General features: G+C 39.1%; 1 protein-coding gene across 2 annotated transcripts in view; it reads left to right on the top strand.

Moving 5' to 3' along the window:
• SYNE1 (spectrin repeat containing nuclear envelope protein 1) overlaps positions 1-13,476 on the top strand; it is a 515,591-nt gene that overhangs the window by 494,742 nt on the left and 7,373 nt on the right. For both annotated transcript variants that reach the window (XM_090041573.1, XM_090041568.1), the window contains 11 exons: positions 922-1,113; positions 1,987-2,320; positions 3,268-3,336; positions 5,008-5,150; positions 6,058-6,184; positions 7,157-7,368; positions 8,672-8,872; positions 9,164-9,292; positions 9,907-10,119; positions 11,055-11,147; positions 12,974-13,032. In XM_090041573.1, coding sequence (XP_089897699.1) covers positions 922-1,113; positions 1,987-2,320; positions 3,268-3,336; positions 5,008-5,150; positions 6,058-6,184; positions 7,157-7,368; positions 8,672-8,872; positions 9,164-9,292; positions 9,907-10,119; positions 11,055-11,147; positions 12,974-13,032 — 1,772 coding nt within the window. The remainder of the gene's footprint in view (positions 1-921; positions 1,114-1,986; positions 2,321-3,267; positions 3,337-5,007; positions 5,151-6,057; positions 6,185-7,156; positions 7,369-8,671; positions 8,873-9,163; positions 9,293-9,906; positions 10,120-11,054; positions 11,148-12,973; positions 13,033-13,476) is intronic.

Genomic DNA, 13,476 nt, shown 5'->3' with positions numbered 1-13,476 from the left:
ACTCTGTAATTACAGTACGTTGGAGTAGACTCAATTAATCGAGTCTTGAAGCGTGGTAAATACTGCTTTCCAGCAGACTCCAGAGTCACGTGTATCAGTGTCCCTGCGCTGAAAAATCATTCAAGCTTTAGTTAAAGTGACTCTGCCACAGTTTTTCACTGCAGGAACACTAATACACATGACACTCCAGGCACGTTCATTAGTGTGAGTCTTGGAGCTGTATTAATTAAAATTGTCCCCCCGCCCCACCACTTCCTGGAGCATGTCTATAAATGCCCTAGACGTTCAGGTCAAGGCATGATAAGATCTGATGCTGGATCCACACAATCATGCCTCCTGCCATGCCATGCATGCCATGGCAGGAGTTGTGGTTGTGGGATCCAGCATCAGATTCAGTTACACCTTATTGCTGATGCTGGGGAAGCCCAGGATTACAATTCCAGGCTCCCTGTGCACTGGCAAGTAGCGGGCTCCCACAACTGCAAGCCCTGCAGCTGATGAAGCTGGCAGCTCGGGCAGTGAATGGCACACCCCTGTGGCTGGGAGCCTTGTCAGCTGGTGGTGCTCTCAGCCACAGGGAAGCATCTGGCCATACATTTAATTAATAGCATAATAAGAAAGAACCACAAAATTATTACATATTTTTTGTGGAATAACAATGTGGCTTATTCCTTGTTTTATCATGCCACTAATTGATTGAACGCATAACTGGATCATAATTTAGGATGTGATAAACTGGTTAACCATGCCTTAAGTGTAACGTGTAAATGGGACATGAAAGATGTGTAGTCATCCCTGGTTGTGTTTGGTCTGCAAACTATCCTAGTTGTAAAGCTTTCCAAGACTTAGCTTTTTCAATCACTTAAAAGCAACATAAATCAGTTGTAATAACAAGAAATCATGGACTCTTATACTGCACAGGCTTTCCAGCAGGAGATCTCGCTGAACAACAATAAAATCGAGCAGATAATTGGTCAGGGTGAGCAGCTGATAGAGAAATGTGAGCCCATAGATGCAGCTGTCATTGAAGAGGAACTAGATGAGCTGCAGCGTTATTGTCAAGAAGTCTTTGGTCGGGTGGAGCGCTACCACAAGAAACTGATCCGCCTGCCTGTGTGTAACCTTTTTTTAACTTACTTAGGATTTGTTGTTAATTTATAGGTGCAATGGGGATGTCTATCTGTCTGTCTGTCTATAAATAGTAAAAAGAACTTGTGCAATCTTGCAGAAATATCCCATCATCTTCGTTTGTTATAACTGTGATAACTTCATCTCTCTGGTTTTTGTTTCATGATAGGTTACATCTTGTTTAGCGTGCGAGCTCTTTAGACTTAGCCTATCTTGCTTTTGTGAGCCAGCATGCACATCTGTGCATTATTAACAAATGTTTCCTGAATATTTCAGAAATAAAAAGTGCTAGTGCAGTACTAGGGATATAAATTCTTTCTACCCTCTATAGTCAATTCCATGGCTGATCAAAGTTATTGAATTCCTTGGGGAGGTCAGGAGGCAAGCATTTACCTCCTGTACGGCAGATGAAAATTCAAGTCCCCAAAAGTGAACAGGCAGCCAGGAAGTCAAGGAGGTTTTCAAAGCCTGTCTTGAAAGCTCTTCTGAAGGAAAGCAAAAGAGGTGGTTTCAGAACTTGAAAGAACAAATGACAGCAATAATCAGCTAAATCTCCTTGATACATTTTATAATTTGTTTCTAAAATACTGCACTAGTTTTGCTTCCTTTATAAAGATAATATCTGGAATAAGTTTGGAGACAGTTACCAGACATGAGACTATACAGATGAGCATTAAGGAGTTCAGTTGAGTTTAATCTTAGCCTTCTTACTCATTTTATCCTTTCATTTTATATGCATTAAAAAAAAATTGGCATCCTGTCAGCTTGAATGTTACCCGGTGACATTTTTATCTCATTGACCTAGGAGGAAAGGACATTGTTTGAATTAATAGGCTTTGTGCTGGTGCTTCCTTCTAGCTAACAGACGATGAACATGACCTCTCTGACAGAGAAGTGGATCTGGATGAATCAGCAGATCTCTCTGACATACACTGGCATGACAAATCTGCAGACAGTGTTCTCTCCCCTCACCCCTCTTCCAACCTTTCACTGTCGCTTGCCCAGCCTGTGAGAAGTGAGAGGTCAGGGCGGGATACTCCTGCTAGCGTAGACTCCATCCCCTTGGAATGGGATCATGATTACGACCTCAGTAGGGACTTGGAGACAGCTGTTTCAAGGGCACTACACTCTGAGGAAGAAGAAGGACAAGAAGACAAAGATTTCTATCTTGGAGGAGCAGCTAGTATAACAGGTATGATTGCTCAGCTTGTCACCCTCCCTCTTCCATGTGCGTGTGTGCTCTCTCTCTCGGCCTTTCTCTTCTCTGTCTCAGGAAAGGGAAACAAACATTACATGTAGGATAACTCAACCAGAGAGCTCTTAAGCGTATGAAAAATCATTTTAAGGAGCCCTTGGAGATCTTGAACACATGTCCTAGAGTGATGCCTCTGGCCTCTGACACTTCTGCACTTCTGGATGACTGCAGCTTAAAATTTTACAGAGGAGTAGTCGATGCGTGACCAAGAGGGAACTGGCTGTCTCAGTGCCTCCGCTGTCTGCCAGATATAACTGTCATCTGCAGCATTAATAGCTAAAACTTCTTTGACTTAAAGAAATGGGATTGGATGAAAGTAAGTAGCATGAGACAAAGGGAAGAGAAAAGTCCAAGGAAACATCCACACCCTGGGCCAGATCATAAAATCCTTAAGTGGATTTTTACTCAACCCTTATTCAGGCAAGGCTCTCACATTGACATCATTGGGAGTTTTGCCTGAATTAGGACTTTAGAATTTGGCCTTTTATGAGAATAACAAGCCTGATTGTGCACAACTGCATAATAAATGCTAATAATGAGTCAAAATATCAGTGTAGGTGAAGCCTGTAAATATGTCCTGTTTGTTGTTAGGGAGGTCTAAAGGAAGGATTTTTTTCCTGATGCCTGAGTGTTGCTGCCTTGTGCTTTTCAGTTTTCTGTCAACATTTAAAAATGGGTTTGATTTTTTTTTTCTTTTGGGATTCTAATGGTCTTTTCACTAGGCATGCTGTGATTCAGTTTTATATTCTGTTTGCCCTAAATAAGCATGTCAGTTAAACTAGAACTGATGATCTTCACTTTCCAGGAAAATGGGTTTCCTACTAGAGAGAGACTGAAGCACATTTGCTGAGCTATCCATTCAGATTATGCTTTTATTTTTGCAGATGTAGAGATCCCTGAAAGCCCTGAGGCGTATGTAAAACTTACTGAAAATGCACTCAGAAATATTTCTGGTAGGCATAAAAAAGGCCTGAGTACAGCTAGGCCAAATGTTGTATTCCACACTTTTAACAATTTCCTCTTCTCTTAGCACATTTTCTGTACCTCTCACAACTCATAAGGTAGTTTTTTTCCTCACATGCTACCACAAGCTTGTTAATACAGAATTCCTTGCTTTACTTACCACACTTAAAGGTATTGTTGGGTGCGTGGGTGAAACAGGAGTGGAAAGTGTTTCAGTTCAGTTTCTGGCTAACCAAACCTGATTAGAAGTACTTTGCTCAAATTGGTAGGACCTGCTTGGAGTTTGGAGGCTATTATAAAAGAAAGATTTAAAGTAAGAAATTCTTCTAACAGGATCCTGAGCCTTGCTTTTCCTCTGTTTCTGTGGAGATGGATGCAGAGGTGGAAAGGGATGAGAACCGAATTTAAAAAGCCCAGTTCATTGCCTACATCTTTATATCTTGCATAACTATACCAACCAACTTTTTACTTTGTTATAAGTTGTGTGTTAGCAGTTGTTCCTCACCATTAGAAGCAGAAATAGTGATTCCTTGCCAAGCAGCTTTTTAATAATGCAAGGGTGAAGATTTTATTAGGTCATGTGGTTGCCCTTTTACAGTGGAAGATTTATCATGGGGACAGCTCTCACTTTTTACATCCTACTGACAGAATCTTGGAGAGGTTATGTGCATGTCCAGATACCTTCACTCATGAGCTCTCTTGACTCAGTCTTCACTACAGACTTGAAAGTACTTGTGCTCCCATGAAAGTTTGAAAATGAGGGCAAATCCCTAAGTCACAGTTGGTGATAAAACAGCTATGTTTCACTGTTTCCTTTTTTGCAAATAAGTGTTCCAAAAAAAAAATTAGACAACGCTAGGAAAAGAAACTTCATAGGGCACATCAGGAAGTGCAGGAAAAGATGTATGGTTGCCCTTCCTGTACTGCTTCCAAAGTTTTCAGATGCCCAGAGATATTAATCAGTCACCTCCACTGAGACACATGGTAGGACAGCCATATGTTTCCAGCTAGACAGAAGTGGGGGAAAGGCACACAAGTGTTTGGATGTTTGTCTGTGTAACTAAACTAAAGGAAATCAGACACGTTGCAAAGGTGAAATGATCTCTGGGAAGTTTGTCTTGTTTAAAAAACATTGAGTAATGGCATGGTGTCTAATTCTAGCAGCTTCACTTGGCAGGCACATACTGCTTTTCCCCTTTTGTAGTAGAATAGAAACAGCATTCTTGATGCAAACTAGTATTCCACTCAGTCCATGGCAGTTTTCTAGATCTGAAAAAGCATAATGTCACAAAACTAAAGTATGAGGACATCATAAAATCCTGCCAAGACTTTAGTCTTTCAGAGGGATCAAGAATTATTTTGGGGAAAGACTCTTTAGAACAGGTTGCCAACCTATATGCAAATATGAAAGCTTTGATTAATATCCTCATGAGGAGTGCAGTCATCAGTATAGTCATCTGTCCTCTGGAAAGCTGCTAACACACTAGCATGTAATTAGTTATCATTTTGCTTTGTCATTTCTCAACACATATGCCACTGCAATCACCTTTTCCATGCTGTTTAACTTGGTTAGTGCATCCCTTATATGTTTCCTTGAACCAAAGCAAAGATTTTGAACAATGTCAAAGTCATAGTCATTACTTCCATGTATTTTGCTGTAGGAGGGCCAGGTGCTTTGGAAACGCATCTCCGTCAGCTGGACAAGGCCTTAGATACCAGCCGTTTCCAAATACAGCAAACAGAAAACATCATCCGCAGCAAAACACCCACAGGGCCAGAGCTAGATTCAAGTTATAAAGGCTACGTGAGTATCATAAGTATCTCACCTATTGAGAGAACAGGTATCGAAAATATTACTTTTGCCGTAGAACAAATAACTGTAAGTTAGCTATAACTGCCTATCAGCTGCACTTCCTCATATACGCAGATTGCCAATGCTATATAAAGTTAAGTTGTTTGTGAGTTTAAATACCCAAATATGACCCTGCAAAAGGGGCTAGCAGCCTACAGGCTGCAGACCAAATCTGGCCTATAGAGCATTTTGATCCAGTCCACAGGCCTGGTGCCTAGAGGCAGTGGGCTTCGGCAGCAGTCACTTTTTCCCATATTGACATGGGGGGGAAAAACGGAGGCAGTGGCAAGTCCTAGCACCCTTCCACCCGCCACTGAGCCAAGCTGGGTTAATCTCGCCTGCAGCCTTAGAAGGTTGCCAACTACTGCCCTAGAATTGACCGTCCAGGTAGATTTGTGCAGATGTCATTGTATTTTCTCACATATTCATTTATTCCTGTAAAGATGATTCTTTAAAAGAAAAAAAAAACACTTCAAGTTTAAGAACAGATTTTTATAGACTAAGCTGTAGTATTTTGTTTTGCTGATGAGTTACAAATATGTATCATGTAACTTAGTTTGCATATGAATTATTAATAAAACGACACTTATTGCGAGTAGTTTAATTACAATATTCAAGTTTTATTCAAACTTCCCCATTCCAGTTTGAATGGAAAAGATCTGATGCTTAAATGCATCATAACATTTCCATTCTATACGTACATAATTTGCAGATCATTAAAACTATAGAATTCCTCCCATTCTTTTCAGGTTGAGACCTATCTTCAGAAGTTTTATAGAAATTGCTTTGTAATCAGCCATTTAACTCATGAGTTATTTCTGCATGGCATAGCTTAATATGTGTTTCTTTTTTTTAACAGACGAAGCTTCTAGGTGAGTGCAGTGGGAGCATTGACTCAGTAAAAAGGCTTGGTTACAAGCTGAAAGAAGAAGAGGAGAAGCTCTCTGGATTTATTGATCTGAACAGCACAGAAACGCAAACAGCTGGTAAGTACTGTATAGTCCTTCCACAGAAAGCAAAGGAGTAACAGTTAATGGCCACCTATACGTGTGCTCAGGGTAGTGGGGAGGGGGGTGTTTTAAGTAAAGTGGTTCCCAGATATCCGCCTTAATTAAAATGGCTCACTGTTACATGTATTAAGCCCCTACATATTTTAAAATGGCTACTGGGTGCTTTATCTAAAGCTCATTCAATAAAGTTTAGATAAAGCATCCCCGTGGACATTTTAAAATGCATGGAGGCTTAATAAACATGACAGTGAGACAAAGCTGGAGCATTCTAAGTAGAACACAGAACAGACTCGATTCATCAAGTCTGCTCCAATGCATTCCAATTAAAACGCAAATGAGCACATGTGCCATGTTCAGTTTGAATGTTTACCTGGTATTATCCAGTGAAGTGGTAGTTACGGTAGTTCATGTTTACTAAGCTTGTGTACACGCTTCTCTCTCCATGTGTGAAAGGATGATTGTCTGTGTTTTCATGTATAATTAAACCTTTATATACATGAAAAGGCATAATTACCTGGATATACATCTCATACACATTCTTACATATTTGGTGGCTGCTTATATTATGAACTATAATATTACATGCAAAGGTTAGATATCAGAATAACTATCTGAAAATACAACAGTCCTTATTTATTCATGGTAATTATGCATGCAAATGTAGCTGGATCATTTTCTTTTTAGGTTAACACATAGTACATAGGGTTCCTAAATATTTACTAGCATAAAGTCATAGAATTTAGAGATTAAAAAAATCTTAGATCACCTGATTCACTCTCCAGATTATTTACTTTTGCCATATGAAACTTGATTCTCAGTATTTTTTAAGTTAATTTGGGATATGTTAATATTTTGTTCAGGCTACCCATTTTCTGTAAATGTTGATGTAGGTAAATATTGCTTTAAATCATTTTACTGTAGCTCAGTTACATTTCTCTGTTTCTGCAGGTGTGATTGATCGATGGGAATTGATCCAGGCTCAAGCTCTAAGCAAAGAACTAAGAATGAAACAAAATCTGCAGCAATGGCAGCAGTTTAACTCTGACCTGAACAACATTTGGGCTTGGTTGGGAGAGACAGAAGAAGACCTAGAGAAGCTCCGTTGCCTGAATCTCAGCACAGACCTACAAACCATTGAGCTCCGAATTAAAAAATTAAAAGTAGGTTTTATCTCTGTTTTCAGTCAATTGCTCTGTAAATAAGTTGCAGTACACCTTATCAATTCAGCCACATTTCATAGATGGAGTCCTTATCCCCACCAGTCCTGCAAAGCAGAATTTAGCTAATGAGTTAAATGAGAAAGTGACTTTAGAAATCATATTAAATTAAAATCTGTTCTAGCACACCATATGGTAAAACACAGCTACTTTTAAAAAAAAACAAATGTTTACTTTTTCCTGGCAGTTATTACCTTGCTCTTGCTGTTGGCATTTTGTTCTCCAGGGGGCTGTGACTTTTGATGCTTTATACTATAAAACCAGGTCACATTACAGGGTCCAGTCTCTCATGCCCTTGGCTCAAATGATATGGAAACAAAATATAAAAGGAGCAAGTTCCACTCCTGGAGTGTATGTTTTCCAGGGAAAGAATGCTTCCTACAGTGCCGAATCTAATTGCTTTAGAAGCATTAGCGGACTTTAGGTAGAAACTAATAGAGCTGTACTCAGTTATATGAAGGTTACTGTGACATAGGACTTTATGAGGAAAATGCTATAAAATAAGAGAAGAGGATCTTATCCTGTTTCACTCAAGGAAGACCCTCGTATCATACAGACCCTGGAATCATACGGTTAGGGCTTATTTTGCTAGTTTCAACGCAAGCACCAAATCAAAGTGCTTTTATATGGTTTGTGTTTCCACACATCAGAAGGATAACATATTTACATTCTCTTTGCACGCTGCTTTTTCCTTCAAGAGAAGTACAACTTTTAACGTAGGATTAATATGGGTGACAGACTCAAGTTGATACTTGTGAAAAAAACACCCCATAATTTGCAACGAAGCACAAAGCAGAGGCAAAAGCCTTTTTGGGAACTTCTCAGTGACTGCCCCACATTTTGTTTAGCTTCCCAGACTTTGTATAAATAGGCTATGTGGTTTTTGCCAGGCCCTTTCTGACATTTGAAGTATGAGCCAAATTTTCTGATGTTTAAAATTGCATCATAACTAAAGGCATTTCAGTCATTAAAATTTTAATTGACTTTGCTCTAATTTCATTTACAATAAAACTTAAAGTATGCTAAAGAGCGAGCATTTGCAAAGTTACCACACAATGACCATGGATGTCTGCTGCTCCAAGTAAAGAGGGAAATGGTATCCTAAGTTACCCTTGTGTGGTAACTGACAGCAAACCCATTACTTTTTAATATTGATGGTTAGAGGAGGTGGTTCTTGATGCCTGTGTCATACTTCCTGTGTCTTGAATTTTGGGTCCTGTTTTCCTTTTATTTTCCTATCATCCAGGAACTGCAGAAAGCAGTTGACAACCGCAAAGCTATCATCCTTTCCATCAACCTGTGCAGCTCAGAATTCATTCAGGCTGACACCGAAGAGAGCAAGAAGCTGCAGGCGCGCTTGTCCCAGATGAACATGCGTTGGGACCGTGTATGCAGTATGATAGAAGAATGGCGCTGTTCACTGCAGGATGCCCTGATGCAGTGTCAGGTCTGTACTGTCATGTGTGAGATCATTCTCTTGTTGATACTATGCTGAGCTTTGGAGCTGCTAAGGTTTGCTTAAATTGATCTTCTTCTTCCTGCACCTGCTCCATCTTGCATCCTCACCAGCTAATATTAGGGTATAAATAGATGAAACAATAGTATCAATATCATAGGATACTTATATAAGCTGCTATTATGCAACTGTTACGTACACCTGATTCTGCAGTGAGAATAATGACACCTGAACGATGCTGGATTTTTGTCACATCTCTAAAGACTCACCTTTCTACTGTAGGATTTCCATGAAATGAGCCATGGTTTGTTGCTTTGGTTGGAGAACATTGACAGAAGAAAAAATGAGATCTTGCCAATTAATCCAAACCAGGATTCAGACACACTGCAGGATCATCACAGACTACTAATGGTAGGGTTGTAAACACCTACTATGTTTAAAGGTTTGACAAAAGTTGCCAAGCAGAAAGATGGTATTTCTGGAGGTTAGTAATTAATCTGTTATGTGTGCTGGACTATCAGAAAGTCTGGGGCTGGCATCACTATCGGTAGAGTACTTGGTCCTGGCAGTAGTGCAGTTCACGGGTAAAAAAAAAATGGTTTCAATATGAAAACCATCAAGGCTACTGTCTAATTATCCTGCTGGTGGGTTGGGGTGGGGGTTATGTGTGTGCATGTCCCAGAGAGAGGGGGAGAGAGAGGTTTTGGAAAATCTTTTCTTAATGAGAACTTATTGAAATAGACAGGAATGGTGAGAGATTATACTGCTTACAGTTTAATTACAGGAAAGAAAAATGATGTGCATTTATCACTTTACTTCATTAGAAGAGTACTTTCTTTTGTTACAACTTGCAAGGATTTTAGGGCTATGGCTACTTTGTTTTAGTACTTCTACTGCAATGATTTTGGAAGCTTAAGTGATGCCTGCATGCTCTTGTTTTTTCACTTTTTATAAGTTCTAGCATTCTGCTTCACATATTGCACAATATTTAAGTAGAAAACTCTGATACTTTGCTGTTGTAATAGCAAATTAGACGTGAGCTGCTAGAGTCTCAGTTGAAAGTTGCATCACTGCAAGACATGTCCTGTCAACTACTGGTCCATGCTGAAGGCAGGGACTGCCTGGAAGCCAAAGAAAAGGTGCATGTCATTGGAAACAGGCTCAAGCTTCTCCTGAAGGAGGTCACTCGTCACATCAAGGACTTAGAGAAAATACTAGATGTTTCAAGCAGTCAGCTGGTAACTATTTTTACTACTTGTCATTCATCCAGAGCTACTTCCCTAATTAATCTTTCTTTCTTTTTTCAATCTGTAAATTGTGCTAGCGGCCCTTCTTTTCTTGCTTGGGAATGTTATGCTCATCTATGTGGTACAGTTGTTATGGATTCTCCATGTATATTGTCAAGTAATTTTCCTATCTCTGGAACAGCAAAATGAATGAAGCACCTTGGCTGCTGCTATTGCCGCAAAGTATGTGGAGTAGCTACAAACACTGCAGTATGCCCAATTTTCTTTGTAGGGCAATAAGCATCTACCTTCCCATTGTGACAGTCATGAAGATGTTTTTAAAATTCCTTTGTACAATAATAAGTCTCCTAGGTTTTTTTTCTTAGCTGTGGAAGCATACTTCATGTTTGCACAAGTTATCCTGTAGATGAAGGCACTGGGGGAGAGGGGAAGCGTTAAGCATGCCTTCATTGACTAGAGCAGTAATAAAGAGATGATTTTACCCATTCCCATTGCTTTAGTCCCTCTCCTTTTGTTCCCCTAAATCTCAATTAGCGTAACATGTAAAGAACATGATCTGTTTTTAATCTCTCTGGCATATCCCTGTCCAAATGAATTGTATCTGGATATCCATGGTGAGCATCTTTGCATTTACACGCCATCTCTTACTATTTTAAAATCACTAACGAGCATCTTACTTTTTGTTACTGACTTTGCCCAGGATGATTAACTATTGAGGACCGCTTTGTTTTTTTCCCCCTCTTCAGAGCTTAGTGGGAATGTCTTCCAGTGATTTCACCCTACAGATTGACATACATTTAAACCTCCCTTGATCATTTTTTAAAGGTTGAAGATGGAAAGAAGTCTGCTAAAACCAGGATTTCATCCACTTTCCAGTTTCCGTAGCAAAACACTGATTCTCTTCTAATCTCCATTCTGAATCTTAGGATTTGTCCTCATGGTCCTCTGCTGATGAACTGGACACATCAGGATCTGTTAGTCCTGTGTCTGGAAGAAGCACCCCCAGCAGACAGAGAACGGTAATTTTATCCTAGACATTTCTGTCACCTCTTGGGTGGGAGCACCAGATGTTTTACTGCGGCTGTAGGTAGATGAAAGGTTCACACCATCTCCCTGATAGGAAAGAAAGCCACAAACCTAGATCTGTTCCCCTCAAACAAAGCTGCTTTCCCAACCCTGCTGCATTTCCCTTCCTGCATGAAATGAGAGTTAGAAATTACTCAACATAACCAAGGGCTCAAACTGGTTGGTGTGTTATGGCATAGCAGATTCTCTCTTGTATTCTGCTCTTGTGATCTCAATGTCTGCTCCTCTCTCAGCCCTAGTACAGGTGATTCCTCGTGCTCTCTACTAGGTCTTCTCTGCCGAGCTATTTTCCAAGAATACCAGTGAATTTTTTTCTGGGGGTGGGGGGAGTTGATTAAAATTGATCATGGAGTCAGAATCTGATTGAGACTGTGGATGAGGAAGTTCCTAAGGCTGCATCCAAAGCTGATAGGGCATGAAAACATTGTTGGAAACACTGCAGAGTGGGATCTGATCAGGGGAGATGACATCAGCTCTAAAGCTTCATGTTCTTCTCACTAGAACAAAATACAAGATAAATATCATCCACTGTATTTTGCTCCACCACAGTTTGAGCCCTGTGTGAAAAAAAGATTTTTTGTCTTTCTTTACAATTCTGTTGGTTGATTTATTTTAATTATTCAATTTTTCCTTATTCTTAGAACTATCAGTTTTCATTTGCACTTTTTATAAAACATCTGAGTTCTGTCCTGATAAAGTGTTATGGTCTTCTGAAATTGATTTTGCTACATTCACTAGTTTCCTTTAGATCCTGGTTTGAGAATGTAAAGGAATACTGGCTTTTCACAGGGGAAAAAAACAGCATAAAAACTGAGCATTTCAATTCTGGAATCATTACTTTCATTTTTCAATTAAGCGCTTTTTTAAATTACCAAAGATAGCCATGCCATCATAAAAGCTTAAACTGGAAGATGCCTAAATATTGCAGAAAATGACAAAATGACTTAAAATAGAAAACTTTGGCTAGCAAGTTGGTAGTGGGTCTTGCCTTGATATTTTAATCTGCATTTGTCTAACACAATATTGTTTGGTTGGTTTATGTACATAACTTATGCTTTCTGTCATTTTTGTCCATTATGTACAGTGTAATATGTATGATTCCTTGGGGTCTGATTTTTGTTTAAACTTTCCCTTTTTGCACCCATAATTTTGGAGACGTTACAAATGATACCATTTAAAACTATAGCACCAAGTACATTCTTAGTGAGAAATTAATCATAATAATTTCCTAATATCCAGGGTTATTTAAGCATCTAAGATGCATTTGTTTTGCCAGCAAATAAAAGTGAGTACAATAAATCGCCAATTGTTTGTCCATCAAAATTGTGGGTGAAAAACGGCTAGCCTTTTATTGGTGGCACATGGAATATAATTGTATTAGTGTTCTACTGAACACTAATTGTGATGCAGTGAAATATAAATACTCTAATGTGTAGCATTTTGAGTAAGGTAAATTAATTTTATATTTCATGCAACAAATGACTTGAGCAAATTTTTCTAACACTGGTCCCTGTACTGATCTAATGTGCCTCACTGGAATGACTAAAACATTCTTTCAGATTCATTTCATACGTTCCAACCATTTTCATATTCAGCTAGGAGCAAAAGAAAAGCCAGTTTCCTTGGTTCATGGGTATTAGTCACTTCATTTGATTTTGTTTCCTTTGCTGCACTTTTTAATTTGATTTCATCAGTAGCTTGTCTTTATTTGCCTGGACTGAACATTCTTCTTTCTTTACCCCCTGTTCATTGCAAACAGCCACGGGGCAAATGTAGTCTCTCACAGCCTGGACCCTCTGTCAGCAGTCCACATAGCAGGTACCTTATTCTCCTGGTTTCCGCACTCTGTTCTAGAACTCCAAGAGGATGATGGAAATTGTCCATGAGGCATGTGTCCACGTTTTTATCTGCCAGGTGGACAAGAACTAAACATACTTCAGGTGTTAAGTGTCCTTTGTGAGGATTTTTGCATACATTTCAATTCAGTTATTCCAACCAAAAATACTTGTTAATAAATATGCTATGTAAATCTTAAATAGACAGTTTTTGCTTCCCAGTAGCATAACTTACAGGTCAAAATAAATTTTTAATTTTTGTCAGATGGGTAAGTGTGTACACTCGTGATACTGACTATTACATTACGATCTAATTAACAGAAGTGCCAGTAGGTTCATGGCAAAGACTTTTTATCATCCTCTTTATTTCTAGATATTAAATTAAGGCAAGTATTAGGCCAATACAATACTTAGAATTCAGAAAACC

The sequence above is a fragment of the Crocodylus siamensis genome, chromosome 1 (assembly GCF_052110815.1).
Source record: "Crocodylus siamensis isolate JL-2025a chromosome 1, ASM5211081v1, whole genome shotgun sequence".
In the NCBI taxonomy this organism is placed as follows: domain Eukaryota; kingdom Metazoa; phylum Chordata; order Crocodylia; family Crocodylidae; genus Crocodylus; species Crocodylus siamensis.
The sequence above is the reverse complement of the archived record's forward strand: the minus strand, read 5'-3'. Positions and strand labels throughout refer to the sequence as shown.